The 25,725-nt window shown below is 41.8% G+C and overlaps 1 protein-coding gene across 5 annotated transcripts in view; it reads right to left on the reverse strand.

The window, feature by feature from the left end:
• ZNRF3 (zinc and ring finger 3) overlaps nt 1–25,725 on the reverse strand; it is a 105,855-nt gene that overhangs the window by 6,277 nt on the left and 73,853 nt on the right. For 4 of the 5 annotated variants that reach the window (XM_049805452.1, XM_049805454.1, XM_049805453.1 and 1 more), the window contains 5 exons: nt 8,397–8,471; nt 4,812–4,943; nt 3,743–3,853; nt 2,336–2,503; nt 218–320 (listed from right to left, as the gene is read on the reverse strand). In XM_049805452.1, the coding sequence (XP_049661409.1) occupies nt 218–320; nt 2,336–2,503; nt 3,743–3,853; nt 4,812–4,943; nt 8,397–8,471 (589 nt within the window). Of the gene's footprint in view, nt 1–217; nt 321–2,335; nt 2,504–3,742; nt 3,854–4,811; nt 4,944–5,663; nt 5,753–8,396; nt 8,472–25,725 lie in introns of those variants that run through there. The other variant, XM_049805457.1, reaches the window with a different exon arrangement.

Consider the following 25,725-nt stretch of genomic DNA (forward strand, 5'->3'; position numbering starts at 1 on the left):
ACCGCACCCAGAACGAGGGAAAACTAGAAATGTGACCTGTTATTCCAGGGCACACAGTCATTTTCAAAGAATTTAGTCCTAACTATTTCTAGGGTTGAGTTACAATAAAGACTATGAACTGTGTGGAGATTTACAAACAGGTAGAATTTCCCTTTCATGTTGTAAGCTGTTAAGGCCAAAATGGATGACACAACAGTGTCCATACTGCAGAACTTACCTATGATGTTATGGCGGCAGTGAGGGCAGGTATGATGCTGCAGTAGCCAAGGATCCACACATTTCTTGTGAAAGCGGTGAGTGCAGGGAATGACACGCAGTTCCTACAGGAACAGATAAAGGAACATGAAAAAGTACTCCTTCCTAATGAGTGAATTTTTCACAGCTTATTCCTAGTTTTTTTCAACCTAGCTACTAAATGGTTTGATTCCTAGTCTCAAAGTGATAAGAAGGAAAAAAGATGCCATCTGTTCCAACACAGCCAAAAGCACAACAGCTAGTGATCAGCTGTCACTAAAAGAATAGTCTGCAGGCACATTAGAACTCCATGCAGATAGACGACATTTTTTAGGACGCTTTTTGCTCTGTGTCCCTATGACCTAACACCTTGAAGGAGCTCATCATTAACGTTTTCCTTAATATATTAAATAAACTTAAAAAAAATATATCAGTAGAGTCCATTTAATGATGCATCTTGCCTACAACTGTTAGCAACAGAAAACACTGAGGGAAAAGCAAAAACAACATAACATGTATGATATTTTTCCTTTGCCCAGCACTCCCATCCTTCAGCTATTATCTGTTCATGGTACCTCCTGAGCCTGCTGGGTATCTACCAGTTCAGAAACACCCAACAGATCTTTCTTCCAAGCACTGCTCAAGTCTCCTCATAAGCTCAGGTTTTGAATTTGTAACACGCTTTGGCAAGAAGTTCCACAAGGCTACTACCTGCTCGTGGAGAAACACCACATGTAGATTCAGATTGCATCCTAGCAGTTTCGTTTAATTGCACCCAATCTTGTACTGGAAAAAAATTAACTTCCGATTCCTATTCACGCTCTCCATTTGCTATTTTGTACTCCCTCCATCTCCAAGTAATCTAGGACTAAACAGTCCTAGACCTCTCAGTCTTTTTTTTTTTTGGTACAGAAACCATTCCAAATCTTTTATCACTTTGTGTCTGCTCTTTTCTGAAGCACCTTCATTTTCAACATATCTTTTGCAAAATGAGATAAAAAATGCACACAGTACTCAATGTGAGAGCATGACTGAACTTACACAGTGGTGCAATTATGTTTACTGTTCAGTTCTTTAGACTTCCCCATCTCATTTCTTATATCTGATTTGCCTTTTTGACTGCCACAAAGCACTAATCTAATCTGCTTTCACAAAGCTATCTAAAACAGCTTTGAGATTTTGCTCCTGAACAGTAACGCTCGCCTCACAACCCATCATGTGAAGCTCTTCCCTATGTATACCACTTCATGCTGAGGTTCATGCATGAGTTTCCTGTCCAGTTTTGTACCACCCTTCTGAAGTTCTTGTCTGCCTTCATCCCTTGCTACTCTGAATAATTTCCCATGAGCTAACTTCATTAACTTTCTGTTTGTAGCTTGTAGCACTCAAATACTGCAGCTGGTATTTTCTATTCCCCTAAAAATAATGAATCTTTTATGAATCATTTCAAAACAAAATGTCCTCAAATAATTTTTTATATGGAAGTTTAAAGCTGTGATTATTGACTGCCTCTATTTATTATTTCATCCTTTCATTGCTTCCTCTGGGTAGAACTGTGTCATAGAAGGCAAGCACTGCTATCAACGCAGAAATGGTAACTGAGGAGTCAGAAAACATTTCCTGAACCTTTTGGCATCTCTTCCTTCTCCTCCTGTGGTTTCCCAGCAGTGCTGTGTACCTGGCATTCTGAAAACAAGGTGTCATCAAAGCTTGAGAAGTAAAACAGGAAATGTATCCCTTATGTCCAACAGAGCTTGCATGCACAATCACCTTAGCACAAAATTTGTTAGAAGTACCCAGAGAACTAACTGCTGAAGTAACCCTGACTTCTTTACAAGTCCTTCCTCAGAAAAGCAACTTGATGGAGGTGGCAACTTGTGGAATGAGATCTCTCACCTCTCACTATGTAGTATGGGGAAAAGCCCTTGAGATTTCTTTGGGAGCTGCAGAATGCAGTTGAGGCCAAGTTGGCTACTCAATGCAGTCTGGCAAGCGGCACAACCTCAGTATACAATGTACCCAACAGCCAGCCATGTACCACACTGCTACAATAAACCTACTACAATCTCAGCCCATGTTGAAGAAATCATTTATCCTTTACCTCCCCATCAATGTACTTCTCCAAGCAGATGGCACAGTCAGAGGTGGAACTGCTACTGAGTGTGTCCAGTGCTCCACAGCTACCTTCCCGGTGTCCCTTACTTTTGGACTTAAATTTCCTGGTCTCCATTTTTTCCAGTGCTTGCACTGCAAGCCTGTTCATGGAATTCTACAACAGAAGAAAAAAAAAAAAAAAAAAAAAAAAAGAAAGAAGGGGAGGGGAAAAAAAAAAAAAAAAAAGGCAATGCTTCTGCAGAAGGTACTATAGTATAGTAGCAGAGAAACACCACCATATCAAATTAATGTATCTTACCAAATCACGTCAGGCCCAGACTAATGTACAATTTCGTAAATAAAGCAGAAGGTGGCTAGTTAGAATTTAGATCAGAAGCCTCATGAAAAGAACGTATGCCACATGCAGTAGTGAGAATGACAAGCTACTTTGAACTGAAACAGGATGAAGGTACTGACAATTGGGATACACTGCAACTGCTCAATTGATAGACAGCAACTATTTAAGGCAACATATAAGACTTGTCTGGGAACTTTTTCTGAACTGTCAATAGTGACTGTAATGACCCACCATGCTCTTAACACCACATGACCAGAAGCAATACTTGAGAGAGGGATTAAAATGAAATATTATTAAATTAGCTGTATCATTTCCCCCCTCCTCTGAATTTAATCAATTGTAGAAGTTTAGGAAAGCAGTGGGTTGTTTTCATTTTACTGTAGAATTTGTCATTCCCCCTTTTAACACTGTTTTTTAACACTGCTGGTGGCCCATAATATCTTTGGATTCCTACTCAATATGTCCAAAGGAAGAGTCCTAAGCATCTACAGTGCTCTGCATTCCTTTTATGTGTATATACTGGGCAGTTTATAACTACAGACTTCAGAGTCCATTAGCTTCCATTCTCACATTTGACAGGACAAACTCAAAATATCTCAGCTCGAATCTTTCCTAACCAAACTTTTTTCCTTGCAAATCTCTCCCATTGACAATTAATAGATGTTATTCTATCGAAAAGAGTTGCATTTATTTTCAATCTTGATATTCTCTCCACAATACAGCAACAAGAGCTTGAACTTCTTTAGAAGTACACCAGTGCTACTGATAATCAACCTCTGAACAACCAGAAATGTTATTCCTTCCCAATGGCTAAATGGACTGCTTCTGAACTCTTTTCATTTCAGGATTTAACTGAATGAACATCACAGGTCAATGCAGATCTTCTTTAAAGACAATTCCAATTTTTTCCAAAGGCCAACATCCATGGATAAAACACTTTCCACAAAGATGGCTATTGTAAGTCAGTGTCTGGCATTTCCAAAAGTAGCAAGCAAGTTCTAGGACAAAGAGAAACTAACTTTCAGCATTCAGTGACTATCCCATTACTGTTCTTACCTGACTACGTCGCTGTTTCAGTTTGATCTTGACAAGAAGAATCAGGCAAACAAGAGACACAACCACAAAGAAGGCCAGGAAAATTCCCATATCAAAGTACTCGGTGGGTTGCTTAAAAATTAAAACAAAAATATTATTTTTCCTTTCTTTAGATCATACTCAAATCTATTGTTCCTTTCTCTAGTTTCTCAGTGGTCACAGTCAAATGTACACAGTCACAATGGCAAAAGTCAAAGTACACACTGTTCTGTTCATTAACTAGGATTCTGTAAGACAAAACCTGGGTTTTGTATGTCACTGCAAGTGAACGAAATACATAGAATGCCAGTCACAAGATGTCAGATTTACTGTGTCTCTGAACCAAACCCACAAAACCCAGTTTTTTTAACTGACTGAATCACACTAAAACAATTTTTCACTATTTATTGGTTTGCTTGTATACTTAAGTGAGTGAAAATCACCATTTGAATTTTCAGCGAATTGCCCACTTCTCAAATACATTTCTGTATGAAAGATGAATTCCATAAAAATACAACAAAACAAAAATGGTAACTCAGACATTTGCAACTCAGTTACCATTTGCAATGGTAACTCAGCTTTGCTCTTCTGTAAACTGCATGTAAAGAGCTTTGGAAAAAAAACCTAGAAAAACTATTTTATATTACAATTACAAATATCAGATACCAAATAATTAACCCATGTTTAAAATACCACACAGAATTATTAGTTAACACAGGGCAGACTACCTTACAAACCTGAATTACCATGAGTGTGCAATAATTAAGTTATTTAATTAAGGAAAACTTCTAGTATACAAAATTTTTATCCATTTATATATTCGAAAGAATCCTTATGAAAGACAGCCGATGTCACATTGTGTATTCTACGCTTCTGTCAAGCGTAGCTGCTTTTCCACAGCGCAGTTGCTCAATTTATTTAGGTCAACAGAATTTCACATGTATTAATGCTTATGGGGAGCATCAGAACGTCTTCACATGCAGTGCAGTTAGCAAGCACTGCATGAAGTAACAGCAGTGTAATACCTAGATAAAGTTTCTTAAAGTCTCACCCGTGGGGGGCGATGCTGAATCCTTGCTCGCGCCACTTTCTGCTTGTTAACTATGTTCATTAGCTTGACAGCATCAGCACCCTTCACATACACCACTGGTCTCTTCAGAGGGTCCTCTGAGCCCTGGTTCAGCTAGAATAAAAAAAATAATCTACTTAAAAGACACGTTGCAGGAAGACTAACTCTCTTTTGGACAATGGAGAGAAGAGGAAAGGAATATGAATGTGGAATTGATTGAAGCACCAGTTGTTCTCTTCTAGCACAGACCTTCACTTAAGTATTCCACAGAGTTAAACCTGAATTAAACTTTTGACTTAAGCTGCTTTTTTTTTTACTGACCAAAACTAAGATTAAGGATAAGAAATGTTATTTTTGAACAGCAGCTTTAACTTAACCGTATTACGTTCTGGTGCATATATTATACTGTAATAAATTAAACCTCATAATGAAGAAGGATAAAAATCTGCACATTAATAAAAAAATGACCTTGCTACCTTTTCTGAACCTTTTGTTATTTCAACTTTGTAGTTATATTATTTGCATACAAATTTTTTCGGCTTTCTGAACAATCTCATGTCAGAGTCCTGTCTTTCAGACTCTTTGTACCTAACCAATTTACTGAAGACTGTAATTTCTGCTGCTTAACTCAGCAAACTCATTCAAAGAGTTATTTGGGTTCTAGCAATCACTAGAGCTATTGATTGCATGATGGGGGCCTCAAAGACTAAAGCATATGAGTAGATAGCTTAATTCACCCTGAAACTTCCTTCCAGGTGCAGCTAAGTTTTTTTGAAAGGCCAAATCATAGCATCAGAAAATAATGTGGGTGGGAAGGCACCCCATGAGTCCAACCTCCTGGTCAAGGCAGGGTCAACTATGACATCAGACCACGCTGCTCAGGGCTTTATCCAGTCAGATGCTGAAAACCTTCAAGTGTGGAGACTGCGTAACTTCTCTGGCCAACAAATCCAGAAAAACAATCTGCTAAATTACATACCAGAGAGGGGAATAACAAGACAAGAGAATTGCTCTGTTATAAAATGGCACCAACGTGATAAACTCAAATAGCTTATTCTAACCCACAAAAAAACCCTAGTATAGAGGCTGGTTGATACAAAACAAGCAAGGCACTGACAAGCAGATGGAAATGGTAAAGGGGAAAGGAATGAGATGACAGGATTGTGAGCAAATTGAACACGAGTAGCATATGGTAGAGATACCATATCTACATTGTTGATATCTACCTGTTATTTCTGGCTAAAACATGTAGAAATTACCAAATGACTGGTCTATCATCCTGCTTACAAAGTACTCTACTTAATCTGTCCAGATGATGGTGACACATTTCATTGAGACTTTAAAACAGATTCTTCCTAGTATTTGACTGGGCTTCTGAGAACACTGATCAAACTATTTTTAGGACATGTCTTCTGAAGAGCTAAAAACTAGCTGAAGTACTTGAATCCAACCCAGGGATCCTATGTGTCTAGAAGGCTTGCTAGCCTAAGGCCAGATCCAATCACTGTCCATACGTTCCCAGACATATATTCTCCCTCAAGCTTTCTTGTCTAAAAAAAAATTCACCTGATTCCTCAGTAGCTTTTGCATACTGCCAGACTCTTGCTAAATATGATGCTCTGGGTGCTTTTACTCCTCTTCTATGCAAAAGTAAAACTAAGAAACAAATCAGACTTCACAGAGCATTTCTAAAAATAAAAATTTCATTCTTAGTCTACAGCAGAAGACACTCATATCAATGGGAATAAAACCCACAAAATCTGTATGTAAAGCCCTCTCACTTGGTAGCTAATTCTGCTACGAAATTGTCCAAGGACAATTCTTCTCCTGCTCAGGCCTGCTTCTTAGTCCACTGACTGGCAGGAAGGATTGCCTTTCATAACACTCCACTCCTCCCTTTCAAAACATTCTCCCTTAGTTGTTCTATTGCTTGGTAACAAGCATACCTGCGAAATCTTCCTAAACAGCTCCCCTCAGTGTCTTAGGATACGTCCATTTGAATCAAAGATACTCCAGATTAACTCATGCCAGTTTTTCCTCCACTGTTATCGTCCATCATTATTTTCCACAATTCCACTGCGAGTGCCAAAATGGTATTTGTTTTAAAGACAAATTAATTAGTATTGCCTGATGCCAAGGGTTCTGAAGACTTTGGCTGAGAATCAAAATGCATGAAACACAAGTGTCCAGAGCAGCATGAGAAGGGAGCCAATCAAGTAACTCTTACATCTAGAGTATGAAAGCTAGGTCTAGTCTTTCCTTCCCTGTTGGTAAGTGTTTGCATAGGCTGCTGCTGTGTCCTCTAATAGAGTCTACTTTGTCAGCTACTGTACTAAGCCACTAACCTCCTTCCATTTTATTGGTATACCCAAAATATTCAATTCCACTGGACTAGTTTCCCAGCTATTGGAGACAGTTGCACCCAGTTTATTATCAAGAATCAAGGAAGGACAGCTGTTGCTGGTAGAAGGAAGAGAGCAAGAGGCAGTAACTCAGCTTCTCAAGTTCAGAGCAGGGTGGCTGAAAGTTAACTGGAAGCTGTAATACACAGAAAAAATTGGAAAAAGACAGATTACATCTTTGTGCAGATAATTTTTCTGTGTATAAAAGGGGGAAAAAACATCCCTGAGACTGTTTGCAAGATCAAGGCTGTAGCCTTGATGCACATGCAGAGCACAGTTCTCAAAGCATCTATTGCGCAGGGTCTGCATTCCTTTCTCCGACAGATGCTCATTTCAGAATTAAAGCCAGCTTTTTTAATGTAAACACTGATGGTCTCTCTTTCCCCCAAGAAACTCAGGCTGCACTTAAAAACATTCAGCTTCACTTGTTCCTGCTGTAGCAGAAACAGCAGTTTTGTTTCAGGACAAAACAAAACCAAATGCAGACTATTTTTGTGCTTGTTAGTTTCTTCTCTCCACTCAGATAACTCAGAATTGGCTGGAAGGATCTTGTCAAAGAATTTCACAGAACTATTACCTCACCCACTTCAAATGAAATGACAGAAGTTGTACCAAGATCCCCAAAAAAAAGAAAAGTCCTGCTTGCCCACGAAATATGCAGGCCAGAAATTATCAGCTGTGAACAAGAAAATGTTTGTAAGTTTTGTAAGAATCTTGTTTAGAACCAGGTTTGAAAGCCATTTTGCAACCTCGAAAATATCAGCTGCTCAAAAAAACTATCAATCACAAGCTGGGTAGGGCCAAATACCCTGTGTTTTGTACACAGAGCTGGGCAAAGAAAACCTCCTTGACTAGATAATGGGCCACAAAAAATGTGCCTCCATCCTTTCTCAAAACCTCAATCCCAGACCTGAATTCTAGTAAAGGCTAGAAGGAAAATATAACTCCCCAAACTTTTCTCTTTCTACCACATTCTCAACACCTCCATTGCTTCTTGCCTGCCAGAAGATGAGCAGGAAACTCACAGCACCATGTTACCCAGGGTCAGTAGCTGCGTGTCTTGAAGCAGGTGTGCTCTGAGACCTGTATGCTCTCAAGTCTTGGCTCAGCAACACTAAAAGAACCCAACAGAGGCTGTAATAAAACTAGGCTCCCTTCTTCATACCTGATCAATGGCATCTGGGTTTTCAGAAACATCAAAGATGACCGCTGTGGCTCCTCGCTGTACTGCTCGTTTTGCCTGCAATAAGAAAGACAGCATCCTCAGTCCCACCCCAAAAGATGACTTCTTACCTCAAAAATTACTCCCTCTCCTCATCTCCAGATAGCAAATTTAACATTTTGTGTTTCTGTGTAGTTAAAACAAACGACAGAGTAATTACAAACAGAGGAGCGCCTGAACCAGCATGGAATGTAGTTAAACTTCACTATAGCTTCTACAGTCTCCTTGCCCCTTCCTTCTCAAAATCCTCCTTCAACAAGCTTTTAAATGAATTCAAATGTGATGTAGACTCTCTAAAGGCTTTAAATATAAGATTTTCTAAAAATTAAATTATGTTCTTTTTTTCCACGTCACTTGGAAGCACCATTAAAAACAATCTTCCCTGTGATATGAGGTAGAGAGACAAGCTCACTAGTGTAGAAAATAAAGGTGGACCAGGTTCTTTAGACCTGTTCAGTGTCATTCTCACAGTCATGACAAACTCTAGCATATCACAATCTTTGCAAAAAGTGCCTCAGAAAATACTGCTGTTTCTGACCATTAGAGGTCAGAACTGTTGCATACAACACTTCTTACGCAGGTAAGATCAGACCTATTTAAGTACATGGCTTTTCATCAAAAGTCCAAACCTGGAATTACCAACAGCACAGAGGAGATATTAGAACATATTAAAATCCTCTGGGATAGAGGAAACAGTATTTTAACCACCAAGGCTAAGACAGGGTATTTTTACCAGTTTCTGCCACTTTACCACTGTATGTTCTGTTCAAATGTTGCTCAATGGCTCCACAGAGCAAGCGTTCCCAGTAACTTTTCAAAGCTGTTTCTGCCTTTGTTGGATGCAGAATGCGAGGAACTATTTCTCAAAGCTATGACAGCTATCACCATCACAGTACTAAACGGGATGACACTGGCTCTTCATAGAGACTAGCAGAACCTGAACTTAAATTGAGATATAGAAGAAACACATGATAGAAGTGATAAATTATGAAATATTACTCAGTGATTTCCAAGAAGAATGTTGGCCAGTACAGAGATGTTAGTTTGAACACCTACAGGTCACTTTCTTTGCTCTACTTTTGTATTTTGTTTTTATTTTAAACTAACCGACCCCATCAGACAGTGCATGAGGGAAACCAACTCCCAAATGGGGTCTCTTTCTCAGCCCACCAGGTATTTGTCCCCTTTGAAGTAAGTCAGCACACCTGGCTAATCACTAATAGCTGTTGAGGAGGAAAAGTTAAAAGGAATCTACTACACATTCTCTGAGGCAGTGGCCCTGAGGTGAAAGCTCATCCAGGTTTCTGTAGAAGGCACCCTTTACAGACATGCAGCGCTTGTAGAACTGTTCAGGCCATTTAGATTGTTCTTTCAGGATGGTCAGTCAACAAGCAAGGCACTTTGATCTCTAAAGATATTTTTTTAAGAGACTTTGCAGGCTGGTTCAGAAAAAAACCCATAAGTTTCTGAACGCACTGAATGTGCAGTATACAGCGCAGCAATTCATAAAATTTCCCCCACCAAGATGTAATCTGTATTCCTTACTCTGTATTGCAAAATGAGATGTTAAGAGATTAAAAGTTCCAACGGAGTTAAAAAATCGTGCTGCAGAAGACAACAGCAAGCGGGGTGAACCATCTGCCACCTCCCCCCTTCTGCAAACTTGCTGCGCTAGTTTAGCTCCAGCCAACTGCAACCAGCAGTTTGCGCCAGGCCCCAAGCAAAGGAAGGCTCCAGCCATCTTTCACCAGTAGTGCTCACTTGTCACTCGTGGCCGTTCTGCACCCTCCCCATTCCCCTTCCCGTGCCACTGGCCACCCCAGCAGAAGGGTCTCCACCCTCACACCAGCTCAACTCAGCTCAGCCTCGAGGCGGAGGCTGAAGCTCGGCCAAGCACAAAGTGCCCCAGTGGAGCGCGTGGGTCCTGCCCGCCCCATCCCCAGAAGTGACATCCTGCACGAGGGGTGCTCGGCAGCCATAGGGAGAACTGGGAAACAGGCATTTTTTTGTCCTTGCTAGGGTTTAAATCCTGATCCCAAAGAAAGAGAGGATGTGCTCGCTCTTGGAAAGCATACGTCAGTCTCTCACTCGTGTCGCTAGGGAGCCTGACACTGTGCTAGAGAGTCTTGTTCGCACAATGGGACCTCAGCAGCACAGGCCGGTCATGAGGCGACCCTCCAGCTCCCGAGCACCCTGGGCAGGAACGACCAGGCCGCCTGCGGTGGTACGGTGGGGAAGGTGGGTGCCACAGCAGCACGCTCCACGGCGCCTGCTCCAGCACTCCCGGGCCTCTGGCTCCACGGCGCCTGCTCCAGCACTCCTGGGCCTCTGGCTCCGCGGCTTGGCGGCAGCCTGCCTGACCTTCCAGGTTTCACTGGCGAGAGATCAGAGAGCAGCCGCAAACACACCACAGCCTGCCACTCCTCCTCGCCGCTCCCCCCTTCCTCCTCCTCCCCTCCTCAAGCTCGTTTTTAAAACCACTGCGCTTTGTTGAGGAGCAAACAAGCGCGAGCAAGCTGGGGCCTGAGCGCAGACACTTCTTTTTCGTCTGGTATTCACCTCCTTCCCTTCAGTTCAAGATGGCAGCTGGCGGGGGCCGGAGCACACCTGGGGCTGGCAGCCCTGCTGCCTGCCTCAGAAAGCCAGTCAACTCTGGGGAGGCACCCTGGAAAGCCTGGCTGCCACTACACCCCTTCTTCCTCACCCCGCAAAAAAAGAGTAGGATAATTAAAGCCAAAATGTCTTTGAGAATACCCTGTCCACTACTCAGTAATCAGGACAGCTCAAAATAACACAGCAATGTAAGTCCCACTTAAAATAACACCAGTCTATAACAGGCATGTGACTTTTTCATTTTGGCCTATTCAGCATGTAAAGACTGCCCCTAAATCATTTTTCTAAGTAAAGTGGCTAAAACCTAGATCAAAAATAAAGACACACGTGGGATGAGGGGGAAGAAAAAAAATTGTACTGGTACACGCTTTACCTTCACAATACCCATTGCAAACAAAACAGGCATTTCCTCAATTCAATTCCCATGCAACTGACAGAAGGCAGTAAAGGTGCCAGGCATATCCCTTTCGGAGATTATTTGTCTTCTTTGGTTTAAAACAAAATTACTATCACTACATAGCAGTATTCTTCCTTTTTTGTAAAGAGTAATAGAAAACAAACAAAAAAACCGGTAACTACACTTCTAGTAATTCAAATAATTGCTCTCTGTTCATAGTGACAACAAGCTCCCAGGCTTTCTTTGCATTCAGAGTCGGAAAGCCTACACTATTACAGAGCAAAGGACTCTGACCTGGTCCTTCTACATGGCCACTATATGCGAGCACCACCATCATAACTTTTACTTTTTCTGTAAAGTGCTCCCACATCCCGACTGGAGCTCCAGGAAGTTACACATGTTCTGTGTAGATCAGCAGCTAACTAACTGCCTGACATGCAGAAACACAGGGCTCAATTGTGCCAACACACTGATGTAGAGAGTACTAAGCATGTCTTGGTCCTAGAAGCAGGACTGGAAATGACAACAATCTTCAGCAAGCCCTGTATTGGCAATTCAAAAATTATTTTGTCCCTAGGTACAAACATAATAAAACAGAAAATATAGGTTAGATGTAAGTAGGTCTTCATAGGATACAGACAAGTTACCTGGCATCTTATTTGATAAGCACAACCTTAACTCACTGTCTGAAATTATTGTCGTTTTTGTGGAAGGGAGATGTTTTTACACTATCTTACAGGGGGCAACTGGCATTTCCCCCTTGTGTTATATGTAATGGTGGTGTAAAAATAACAATGGTTTGCACTTGCAACCTATGCTACTATGTCTAAGTGCAGTGGTTGGAAACTGCCTTACTTTAAAAAAAAAACCCTCTCAAACTATTTCTGGTAGAACACAGCTGGTCAGCAAGGGAGACCTAACAAAAATCTGGAAGTATACAGCTGAAAAAAAGAGAAATTCCTCAGTTTATTCTTCCATTGTTAGGAATGAAGTTCCAAATGTGGAAATTTGTTACAAAACCAAGGAGTCCTCCTGTATGCATCTCTTGTCATGATCATACACGGTAATCCCTGCAATATGAAGAAGGTTCATGCTGTTCACACAGCAGCCTTCTTTTCCTGTATGAACTCTAACCAGCTCCCTGACTGTGTGCTCCCCAGATAGGGAAACTGTAAGACAATCACAGCCTGAATCTCATATTGCTCATTGCATGAACTCAGAGATAGCTCTGATTAAGTTTCCTTTTCCATGTATTACACCCACCTTTAGGCCCCACCAATACCGATTACAATGCAGTGGGAAGGCCCTCACAGGTCTGGACAGTTATAGAAGGAGGTAAAAAGCATCTCCAGTTCTGGTTTTCAGATCTTCTGAGCAGTGGTAACTCTTGCAAATTCCTTTCACAGACCGATTTCAGAGTGCCCCAATAAATGCAGCTACAGTACTGTCAGAAGCACAGGGGCCAAAGAGAAGACAGAGCAACAACAAGCTTTTTCAGTAGATGTAGATAACAGACTGGCCATGCAGAAGTAGCCTATACTCCACAACTGGAGGAGAAGAAATCTTTAGAAATGCTGAAAGAAACAGGAAGAGGTCCATTTACAGCATGATAACATCATGGAGTGGTGATACGGGCAGAGCAAACCACCTGATGAGGAATAATATTTGTATTTAAAAATTATCCTAGCAATCTGCAGTAACAAAAGCAGTAAATGAAGTGCAGAGAATTTCAGTCCATAACTGCACTGAACATTTTGCAGCAAAGTATTGCAACTATCACAGCAGCAATGCTAGAAGCGGTATTGCAGTATCCATTCCAACCTCTTCTTGTGTACTGATTTTACTTGTATACAGATTCAGACTCCATTTGAACTAATGGGTTTTGTGTGTTTGTTTCAAGTTCTGTGATATTTTACCCCCTGAAAGTACCTGCAAAATCAGCTTAGCTCAGAACTGCATATAAATCCCTATTCCTGTTGGTAACAGAATTAAAATTAACGACCAGATTTTTTTTTTAGTATTAGTGCCATTTAAAATTAGTATTTTCAAGTCTTCACAGTAGTTTCTATTGGATTTTTTCTTCTTTGTCTCTGACATAGTATACAACAGCTTTAAAGTTGTTCAAAGACATTTCAGTTAATCATAAGCCAGGCATGGAACAATCAAGCAAGTTAGTAGTGTTTCCCCTTAGAAAGCCAAAAAACCCCCACGCTCCAAAAATCTACTCTCTTGTGCATTAATGATACTACAAAACTAAACATAATAGTTAGTGTGAATAGGCTGAAAATAAAAAGGACAAGAAAGACAAGTGTCTAGGGGTTCTGTTTAAACCTATTAGACCTCATATTACAGCATGTCCAGAAGAATAAAAATCATTGCCTTGTCAATCTCACAGTCCTTGTTCAATCTACAGATTTGATCAAAATGAGTAGACCAGAACAAAACACAAGAAAGCAATGAATGATTCTGCCCTAAATGCACCAAGTCCAGGGCATCTCTTAGGATGAAATAGGACCATCAAAGGATAGACAAAAGGTATTCCTGGTGCAAAGAGAAAGGAATATGTACCCTGAAACATACCCGCAACCTCCTAGGTACATGCAACTTGGGCCTGGGGGGAGTCTAGTAGTGCTTACCGTCACCAGTCATGACTGAGGGACTGCAGAGAAAATGAAAAAAGGTCTGTTTCTCTTGGATTATTTTGCTAACCCTTCACAGTAAACTTTATTATTTATCACTTGGATTAAGTCATGTGTTCAGTAGAGGAGAAGATGACAACAGCAGATGAAGGCAATCAAGCTCATGAAGAATGCTGTTGAAATAACCACCAAACATTTGTACTTGTCTATATCATAAAATGTAAAGAATATGCACTTTGACTATAACTATTGTTGAGAGTTTCAGCTACTTTAGGAATCTTTTCAAATGACAGCTTAAGTTTTTCTTTGTAAATGAGCATTAAAAAGAGATCTGCCATTCGCTAGACTTCATTCAAACACCTGGTAGACATTTGACTATCTCCGCTGGTTTAATGTTGGACGTAGGCACCTCCAATGTAACTAAAATAATCAAGGATACAAAACCCACCTTTGAATTTGCCCCTCCTCAATTCCTTAAACATCACCAGCCTAGGACTTTATCAGAAGCCCTTTGCTGAAGAATAAATTTGGCTACTTTATACTCAAAGAAAAGTGTAAACAGAAGGATATAGAGTGTTTATTACATGTTTTAAAAGGATTTTTATTGCAAATATATAATATTGGCTTCATCTATGTTTCTGTAGTGTTTTAATTTGCACAGAGATTGTCATAGCTCATGGAGAAGGCTGATGAAAAGTTATTTTAGAGTGTATTTTAGACACCTACTTGTTATGAACTCACTGTTGATAACCATGACCAATAAGATGCACATTAAATAACGCCTCAGATTAAAGTGTGGAAGAATTTATTAGACCCTGTAATCTAGAGAGGATGAGAGGAAACACGTGACAGAAATGCGAGGAAACTATCTTTTCACATCTCCAGGTCTGAGGAAATTTTAGTTATTACCTCAAAGAACACCAGAAAGATTTTAAGAGCTCTGCACTCCCTTCCTGTGGGCCACACTAATACAATAAGGAAGCAACAACTTCCTTGATGAGACAAACTTTCAACCCGAGGGACTAGATGATTATTAAACAGGTGCACTGCTTCCTCTCATTCATTCAAATCAGGTAGGACAGCAACAATCGAAACAGTAAGAAGGTCAGCCACTTGCTGACATCTAGAAGGACCTTACATGCTTGCAGATATGAACATTGCAAGCATCATCTCCTCTTCTTTCTAGTATGGCCTCATTCCAATTAATATGTCAGTTATTATACAACAGTGGAGAAACCAATGCGAGAAGAAAAGCTGCTTAACAAGGTCCCCATTTAAGAGAAAAATCACCAACAACATTAGCCTTTATTCATTACATTTACTTCTTTGCTAGAGTTAGAATTCCCTCACAATATACAGCTGTATTTACGTATAAGGACATGACATTCTAATCTAATGGGTTGCAGAGAGTGAATAAATTACAGTGGGAGAAGGACTGGGGCTTGGAACCATAGGTGGGGAAATCAAAGTTCATTGATCACTTTTAGCTCTGCCATTTACATCAACATTGTAATGCATTACACATTCATTAAGATAGTAACTCAATGCCTTCTGTTAAAAATGGCTATTACTAAAGCCAGACTACTATTTATAAATACACCTTCTTTTTTTTTTTTTAAGGTAACATCTTAGATAAAACTGATGGACTAAAGAGAGAAAAAGATGCTTTAAAAGTATTGGTTGCCTGGGTAAGCCCACAGATATATGCTGCTGTTCTAACACTATATTCTCACAAATGCTCTTACATTAAGAACTATGGATCTGTCTTGCTGGATTAGCCTCCTGGATTAGTTGGATCCTTCATCCAACTCTAGGAATTCTCTTCTTGGAATTTAGTACACTGTAAACAAGAAATATTAATTATAACTATGGTATGTGGTACATGAAGGAGTTGATTTATTCTCTGGATTAAGAAAATGATAAAGATGGGGAAAGTGAGACTGGGCAATGGTTTAGTTGGTAACCAGTGCAGATGCTAGCAAACTGCTTTTAGCAAACTATCCCAACTCTATTGCATCAGGTGCCAGCATGTACTATTAGCTGGTCCTCCAAGATGAACAAGACAGGAAGCAGAAGAGTAACGCTATATAGTATGCAGAAGACAGTCCTATGGATTGCAAAAGCAAAACATTGCTTTCAATTCGAACTGAGGGAAACAGCACAGCTCCAACAGGTATAACCGTGGCTTTTTCCTCTTCTCTTTCCTTTTCCTTTTTTCAATACATCTCATGCTTTTGGGGGCAAAAAATATGATAAGTGGGTTGCTCTAACTCTGTGCAGAGGTTGTTGAACAGAGTACTCAAGAAAATTGGTTTATACATCCTTATTTAGCTGAGAGCTGAGCCAGCCTGACCAAACTTGCATTCCCTCTGTCAGTTTTTGAGGTTTTCCACCTCAATTTCTGTATGCACTAAAAATCATTGAACTTGAGGCATATTTTCTGTTTAACCCAGCCCATCAGATCCAATATTCCATGTCAGAACTCTCCACATTGTGGAGTTAGTGGTCATTAATCTGCCAAAAGAGTGGGATTATGCAAGCAGTGTGAAGTGGAATGTTTTTTTATAGCTAATTCTTTCATCAGCTGTCTTTGGTCCTCTGAAATAAGTGGTCAACCTCTCACATAGCATACTGGTAACACGTAAGCAACACTCAGTAGCAAACAACTTGGATACTCTGTGGCTCCAAGGAACATGATTATCAATGAAAAGGTCCAGTGTCTTGCTTTATTGCTCTGGAAAGGCAGGTCAAGAGGATATTTGATACCATATGATGTCATGCTCAATATATAACTGGGGGAGCTGGCCGGGGAGAGGAGGAGGAATTGCTGCTTGGGAATGGGCTGAACATTGGGTTCCAAGTGGTGAGCAATTGCGTTGTGCGTCACTCGCTTTATACATTCTTATATTAGTATTATTGTTATTATTACTTCTTCTCTCCTTGTATTGTCCTATTAAACTGTCCTTATCTCAACCCACGAGGTTTTACTGCAGTGGGGAGGAATGAGCAAGTGGCCATGTGGTGCTTAGTTGCCAGCTGGGCTTAAACCATGACAGTCCTTTTTGGTGCCCAGCATGGGGCATGAAGGCTTGAGATAATGATGGATCTGATCAAAGTGTGTTAAAACAGATTTGTTATATGCATTTCTTAGATTAAATAGTCGCTAGTCATAATCTTGGTTCATTTGTTCACATGGTGATATTATGTAAGTTCTTATATGCACTATGTATTCCCTGCCGTGGTGTTTATCACCTCTGGGAGAGGGATCAGGGCTATCATTTTGCTGTACTGGGTAATGTTGACTTACGATATCATTACATCACTGGTCATGAGGTTAAGCAGGTATTTGTATAAGGCATTGTTGTCATGCCCATACCTTGGGTGCCCTCTCTTGGAATTTATTAGTAATCGCACCCAATCTATGGGGAAGACTCCCACTCTTTCACCTCCCCTTTCTCGGCCAAGGCTAATTACAATAGCTTTCGAGAATTTTTAATATCCTTGGGATGTTCAAGCCACTATGCTCTTATTGCTATGTCTCCTGAATGTGTCTCAGGTCTTGTTCAGGGTTACCCAAATTTTTTTTAAGAATACCACCCAGAGATCTGCCCCAAGACTGGACAGTCATGGGTGACATGGCATGTGGGAGAATATGGACAGGAATCTAGAGAACTTCTCACCTCCAATGGATTGGAACTTCACTCCCGAACAACTACAGAACCCTGATGAAGCAATAGAATATTTGAAAGGAAAATGCGGTGCCTATTCCAAAGAGGCACAACTTACCACATTGTGCTGGGCCCTGGCCAGTATCTACCAAACACTGCTTGATATTATGTAGTACCCTGAGGGGGAAGGGAGGGAAAACAAACCCACAGGCACTGCAGCTATTCCAACCCTCGTGACAAGCACTGCAACTACCCCAACCCTGGTGACAGGCACTGCAGCTGAACCAGTGAACCAACCTGTACCAGTATCAGTTGCCCCTATACAGAAGAAGAAATACACACAAAAAATGAGTTCCCTTAGTGAGGGATGAAGATGAACCAGGGTCATCATGAGAACAGGAGGAAGAGGCAGAACCAGAGATAATCACTTGATCCCTATCCCTGAGTGAGCTGTGAGATATGCGAAAGGATTTTGGCCGTTGTCCAGGTGAGCACATTGTTACCTGACTGCTCCGATGCTGGGATAACAGGGCCAGTAGTTTGGAATTAGAGGGTAGGGAAGGCAAGCAGCTGGGATCCTTGTCTAGGGAAGGGGGCATTGACAAGGCAACTGGAAAAAAGACAAGAGCCCTCAGCCTCTGGAGAAGACTTCTGTCAGGCACGAAGGAAAGTTACCCCTTCAATGAAGATGTTACATGTCGCTCAGGCAAGTGGACCACCATGGACAGAGGTATCCAGTACCTGAGGAAACTAGCCGTGCTGGAGGTGATTTGTAATGATCCGAATAACAAGAAGTTACCCACAGATCCAGATGAAGTCCAATGCACACAACCCATGTGGTGGAAATTTCTGTGAAGTGCACCACCGTCATATGAGAATTCATTGGCAGTGACGTCCTGGAAAGAAGGTGAGGGACAAATGGTGAATTAAGTGGCTGGCCAACTCCAGCAATAATGAAGGAAGTCTTTCTTCCTCCCTGTGGGCCTGCACCTTAGCTGTGAAGAAACTGTCCCTGGAGTTCCAGCAATTCAAAGAGGGTAAGTCCTACTCCCCACCTGTACAGGCCTGTATCTCAGCTATTAGGAGTAAATGTTCCTCTGCTCAGGAGAGAGGATATAGAAGGTACATACCACTGGGTACCCTGTGGTTTTACCTGTGTGACTATGGAGAGGACATGAAGAAGTGGGATGGAAAAACTACCTCAACCCTAGAGGCATGGGTATGTGAGCTGCAAGGAAAAACAATCACAAAAGGGGATTCTTCCTGGAAAAATGCCGCTCCAGTTTCCAACAGGCAGTTGCCCAGGCAGAGTAGAAGGGCTGATATCACTTCTGATCCTCTTGAAGGGACTTCTGATTCATGTTTACAAAAAGTAAGTAATGAATACTCTCACCAGGACTAGAGGGGCTCTGACTCCAGCAAGGGGGAGGAAAGGGACAACTGGGTCTACTGGACATTGTGGATTCAATGGCCTGGCATGTCAGACCCACAGGAGCATAAGGCTGTAGTGGACACTGGTGCACAATGTACCCTAGGGCCATCAAGCTATAGAGGGGCAGAACCCATCTGTATTTCTGGAGTGACGGGGGATCCCAACAGCTAACTCTATTGGAAGCTCAAATGAGTCTAACTGGGAATGAGTGGCATAAATACCCCATTGTGACTGGCTCGAAGGCTCCGTGCATCCTTGGCATAGACTACCTCAAGAGAGGGTATTTCAAGGACCCAAAAGGGTACTGGTGGGCTTTTGGTATAGCTGGCTTGGAGACAGAGGAAATTGAACAGCTGTCTACCCTCCCTGGTCTCTCGGAGGACCCTTCTGTTGTGGGGTTGCTGAGGGTTGAAGAACAACAGGTGCCAATCGCTATCGCAGCAGTGCACTGGCGGCAATATCGCACCAACCGAGACTCCCTGATTCCCATCCATATGCTGATTTGTTGACTGGAGAGCCAAGGGGTGATCAGCAAAACTTGCTCATCCTTTAATAGTCCCACATGGCCAGTACAAAAACCTAATGGAGAATGGAGACTAACAGTTGACTATCGTAGCCTGAAGGAAGTCATGCCACCGCTGAGTGCTGCTGTGCTGGACATGATAGAACTTCAATACAAACTGGAGTCAAAGGCAGCTAAGTGGTATGCCACAACTGACATCGCTAATGTGTTTTTCTCAATCCCTCTGGCAGCAGAGTGCCGGACGTAGTTTGCTTTCACTTGGAGGGGCATCCAGTACACTTGTCCCAGGGGTGGAAACACAGCCCCACCATTTGCCATGGACTAACCCAGACTGCACTGGAGAAGGGTGAAGCTCCAGAACGCCCACAGTACATTGATGACATTATCATATGGGGCGACACAGCAGAAGAAATTTTTGAGAAAAGGAAGAAAATAGTTCAAATCCTTCTGAAGGCCGGTTTTGCTGTAAAACAAAGTAAGGTCAAGGGACCTGCGAAGAAGATCCAGTTTTTAGGAATAAAATGGCAAGACAGGCATCATCAGATCCCAATGGATGTGATCAACAAAATAGCAGCTATGTCTCCACCGACTAGTATAAAGGAAACACAGGCTTTCTTAGATGTTGTAGGTTTTTGAAGAATGTATGTTCCCAATTACAGTCTGATCATAAGCCCTGTCCATCAAGTGACCAGGAAGAATGATTTTAAACGGGGCCCTGAGCAACAGCAAGCCTTTTAACAAATTAAATGGGAGATTGTTCACGCATTAGCCCTCGGGCCAGTCCAGGCAGGACAAGATGTTTAAAATGTGCTCTATATCACAGCCGGGGAGAATGGCCCTACCTGGAGCCTCAGGCAGAAAGCACCCAGGGAGATCTGAGGAAGACCCCTGGGGTTTTGGAATTCGGGATACAGAGAATCCAAGGCCCACTATACTCCAACTGAAAAAGAGATATTGGCAGTATATGAAGGAGTTCAAGCTGCCTCAGAAGTGGCTGGTACTGAAACACAGCTCCTCTTAGCACCCCGACTGCTGGTGCTGGGCTGGATGTTCAAAGGGAGGGTCTCCTCTACACATCATGCAGCTGATGCCACGTGGAGTAAGTGGGTCGCACTGATCACACAACGAGCTCATATAGGAAATCCCAGTCACCCAGGAATTTTAGAAGTGATCACGGACTGTCCAGAAGGCAAAGGTTTTGGAATGTCACCAGAGGAGGAGGTGACGCATGCTGAAGAGGCCCCACTGTATAATAAACTGTCAGAAAATGAGAGGCAATATGCCCTGTTCACTGGTGGGTCCTGTTGCATTGTGGGAGAACACTGGAGGTGGAAGGCTGCTGTAGGGAGTCCTATACGACAAGTTGCAGAAACTGCTGAAGGAGAAGGGGAATCGAGTCAGTTTGCAGAGGCGAAAGCCATTCAGCTGGCTTTGGACATTGCTGAATGAGAAAAATGGCCAATACTTTATCTTTATACTGACTCATGGAAGGTGGCAAATATCCTGTGAGGGTGGTTACAGCAATGGAAGCAGAGCAACTGGCAGCGCAGAGGTAAACCCATCCGGGCTGCCACACTGTGGCAAGATACTGTGTCCTGGCTAGAGAATCTGGTTGTAAAAGTACATCATGTGGATGCTCACGTATCCAAGGGTCAGGCCACTGAAGAACACCAAAACAACCAACAGGTGGATTGGGCCGCCAAGACTGAAGTGGCTCAGGTGGATTTGGACTGGCAACATAAGGGTGAACTATTTGTAGCTCGGTGGGCCCATGACACCTCAGGCCATCAGGGAAGAGATGCAACATACAGATAGGCTCATGATCGAGGTTTGGACTTCACCATGGACATTATCGCACCGGTTATCCGTGAATGTGAAACATGTGCTGCCACCAAGCATGCCAAGCGGTTAAAGCCCCTGTGGTATGGAGGATGATGGCTGAACTATAAATATGGGGAGGCCTAGCAGATCGACTATATCACACTCCCACAAACCAACCAAGGCAAGTGCCATGTGCTTACAATGGTGGAAGCAACCACCAGGTGGCTGGAAACACATCCTATGCTCCATGCCACCACCTGGAACACTATACTGGGCCTTGAAAAGCAAGTCTTGTGGTGACACAGCACCCCGGAAAGAACTGAGTCAGACAATGGGACTCATTTCCGAAACAACCTCATAGACACCTGGGCCAAAGTGCACAGCATTGAGTAGGTGTGTCACATCCCCTATCACGTACCAGCCTCTGGGAAAATCGAATGATAAAATGGACTGCTAAAAACTACACTGAGAGCAATGGGGGAATGGGACCTTCAAATACTGGGATACATGTATTTAGTGGGCATCGTTGATGGTTGGACTCAATGATCTTGAAGGTCTTTTCCAACCTAAATGATTCTATGATTCTATGTTTAGCAAAAGCCACCTTATTAGTTAACACTAGAGGATCTACCAGCTGAGCTGGCCCTGCCCACACAAAACTTCCACATACTGTAGAAAGGGATAAAGTCCCCATAGTGCACATGAAGAACACGTTAGGGAAGAAGTCCTGCCTCGGGCAAAGACAAACCTATCCACAGGATTGCTTTTGCTCAAGGACTTGGGTGCACTTGGTGGGTGATGCGTAAGGATGGGGAAGTTTGATGCGTACTTCAAACGGATTTGATTTTGGGTGAGGATAGCCAGTGAATTAAATTGTATGATGTTAATTGCTAAATAACCCTTCCACTGTATGTCATCACTACTACAGTCACTGTATGCCATATCAATGGTATTACATTAAGAATCACCCAAATCACTGAAGGGTGGACTTTGATGAAACTAAGCAAAGTGCAGCAGTGATAGAACTTGAACTGGCTTTAGCAACTGGTGCCCAGCAACGTCCTCAAGATTAACATCTTCAGTCTGCAGACCGTGGATGTGGGCCACGTCAAATATACCAGCCATAACCTCCAGATGCAGCATGCAACAATCAACCATCACACACCATCTCTCCTGCCCTGACGGACTGTTAGAACAGATGGAGCCCCAAAGTCGTGGATTAAATTAACTCAATGGACACAGTAGAGGGATCGCCAATAGACTAAGGGAATGATATCTCTATGTGTGTGTGTGTGTGTGTGTGTGTGTATATATAAATATTTATCTCAAAGACAGGGAAAGTGGTGGTGATTAATTGGAAAGTGTAAGACCTGGGCATAATGTAGATGGTATAGAATAAGGGGTGGATAGTGTCCTGGGTTCGGCTGGGATAGAGTTAATTTTCACAAGAAGCTGGAAGGAGGCACAGCCAGGACAGATGACCTGAGCTAGCCAAGAGGATATTTGATAGCATATGATGTCATGCTCAATATATAACTGGGGGAGCTGACTGGTGGGAGGAGGGATCGCAGCTCGGGAACAGGCTGAGCATTGGGTTCCAGGTGGTGAGCAACTGCATTGTGCGTCACTCACTTTGTACATTCTTATATTAGTATTATTGTTATTATTACTTCTTCTCTCCTTGTGTTGTCCTATTAAACTGTCCTTGTCTCAACCCTCAAAGTTTTACCTTTTTCTTCCAATTCTCCTCCCCATCCCACCACAGGGGGAGGAGTGAGCGAGTGCCCACATGGTGCTTAATTGCTGTCTGGGTTTAAATCATGACAATGAGAAAGAGACCACTGGTTCTTACATAAAATGCATGATGAATCTGCAGATCTGGACAAGCAGATGATGCCACCGCCAGTTCGCCACTTCAGTCAGCTGCATGGCGTTCTGACCTTGATGCTCTCAAACCTCTTAACTTCTGAAGAAGAAAGAATGACACCTTACCTTAAAGGACCCTATTAAATTGGGCAGTGGGTATGAACTGCACCCCCATTCTATGGATGGCAGCATTAGATTTTCAATATGACAGAAATGGCATCATATAAGCTAGGCAATAAAATCCAAACCTGTTTTTTGATATGATTGTGACTTCTGCTTGGGATAAAGGTTCTCTCTTCAAGCCAAGTGTAATCTCCTATCAGGACCAAGACACATGGATTTCAGAAAGTTCTTTCCACCTTGATTCCTTATGACAGCACAGCAGGCTTTATAGCACTATATTTACTATTGTAAAAAGGAAAGTACTGTTCACTAGAATACTTTAGATGCTCCTCCCCATAATTGGGCACAAAAGAGACATCTCATTAAAGAGGAGGAAAAAACCCCAACAAATCATCTCAGCAAAATCTGTCAGTATGTTTAAGAACACCACTATATTGGCTGCTAAAATGTCAGCTAAAGTTGATATTACTATTCAGATGATTTTGAAAATACAACTGGAACACTACCTCCTAAAGTAAGCGAGGATGTGTGTTTCCTATTGATATCTGACTGCCCGTAATATATTCAGTTAGCAGCAGCTACTGTTGGGGAAAAGAAAAAAATAATGTTATCTCATTAGCAGAATAAAATCCATTTCTAGCACAGACTCACAATTGTACTTGCAAAAGGATGGAACATCAGCCACAGGCAAAGACACTCCAGTGAAACAGTCTCCTGCACTCTGTTTACCATTGAGAATCCTGCACAAACCCCACAGCATTATGTCAAATACACCCTTTCATTACAATTGTCAAACTGCAAAACCTCTTTTTTCTCTCAGAAGTACAGAGAATACAGACAACAATATCTGAACAATACAGGCATCCTCTGTCTCTCTCCTACACTGCCATCAGCTCTGTCAGTCACCAAAAATACTTTGCCCCTTGAACCACCACGGGAGCTAGAAAGCCAGGCCACAGGCCAATTCTGCAGGGCAGAGGAGGAAGAAGAAAAGGACATAATTTACTTTGCAAACAGCAGAAATTACAAATTAACCAACTGATGCTTCAGCCCTGTTAATATACAATTCCCCAGTAATTCCAGAAACTAAGTTGAGCCAAGCATAAGCAGGATGCCATTTCAAACCTTTTCTGAGATAATGAAAAAGGAACTTCCAGGTTTCTGTCTGACAGCAAAGGCAGAATATCACAACAAGATAGTCAAATCCCTGAGTATCACACAAGCATAAAACCCCTTCCTGACTGGAACACTCAACTCAACTTCTCTGGCACTTTGGGATACGTTTTATAGATGTGCCCTATAGATACTGCATTATACGGCATTACGACAGTTGCTTTATCAATTAAGAAATACAGAAATAGAAAGTGCAAAGCAGTATTTTTAAATTTAAAAAATATAATCACAATTAAAAACCAATGTACTTCTCTGTAAAAATTTTTAAAACTATGTACTTCTAGTTTAAGAAAAATATCACCTCATGCAGTGCATAATCACATCAACAATATATACCAATGGGATCCATACCACTCAGTACTGAGATGCTCTCAGATAGTTAAAATAAGGAAGAAAAAACTAAAAATATCTCTTTTTTCTGGCATTACAGAGAAACTTTGTGATCACTTCTGAGTCTAGACTAAGCAAAAACAACATGAAAAAGACATTTATTTAATCCTGAACACAGCAAAGGCTGCTGGTTACTAGTCTCTTGGGGTACATTTCAGAGTCATAGGGCTCCATTCCCCAAAACCTGCCCTCTGCTATCACAGACCATTCTGTGGGCCAGCAGTCTTGTTGCTATGAGAAGACACAGTCACCATGAGAAGGGTTAGCACTGGAAGAGAACAAAGGAGGGGACTGAGGTCTTGAACTAGGTAACATACAGAGAACCTAGCACACTCAGCAAGAAGTAGGCGGATACATTTATGACAATCGATGGTGTTACACAGAAATGCTGCTACATTTTAGAATCACAGAATCGTTTAAGTTGGAAAAGACCTTTAAGATCATCGAGTCCAACCGTAAATTTTATAACCCTTCAAACTTTTTCAGGGCAACAGAATTCCTATATACAATTACCTCCAAAATGTAACAGTCACAAGATGAGTATATTTTGGAAATTACATACAAAAGGATCATATACTATAAAATACTACTACAGCCAACCCAGATAATTCTTAACTTGATCTTTGC

The sequence above is a fragment of the Accipiter gentilis genome, chromosome 7 (genome assembly GCF_929443795.1).
Source record: "Accipiter gentilis chromosome 7, bAccGen1.1, whole genome shotgun sequence".
In the NCBI taxonomy this organism is placed as follows: domain Eukaryota; kingdom Metazoa; phylum Chordata; class Aves; order Accipitriformes; family Accipitridae; genus Astur; species Astur gentilis.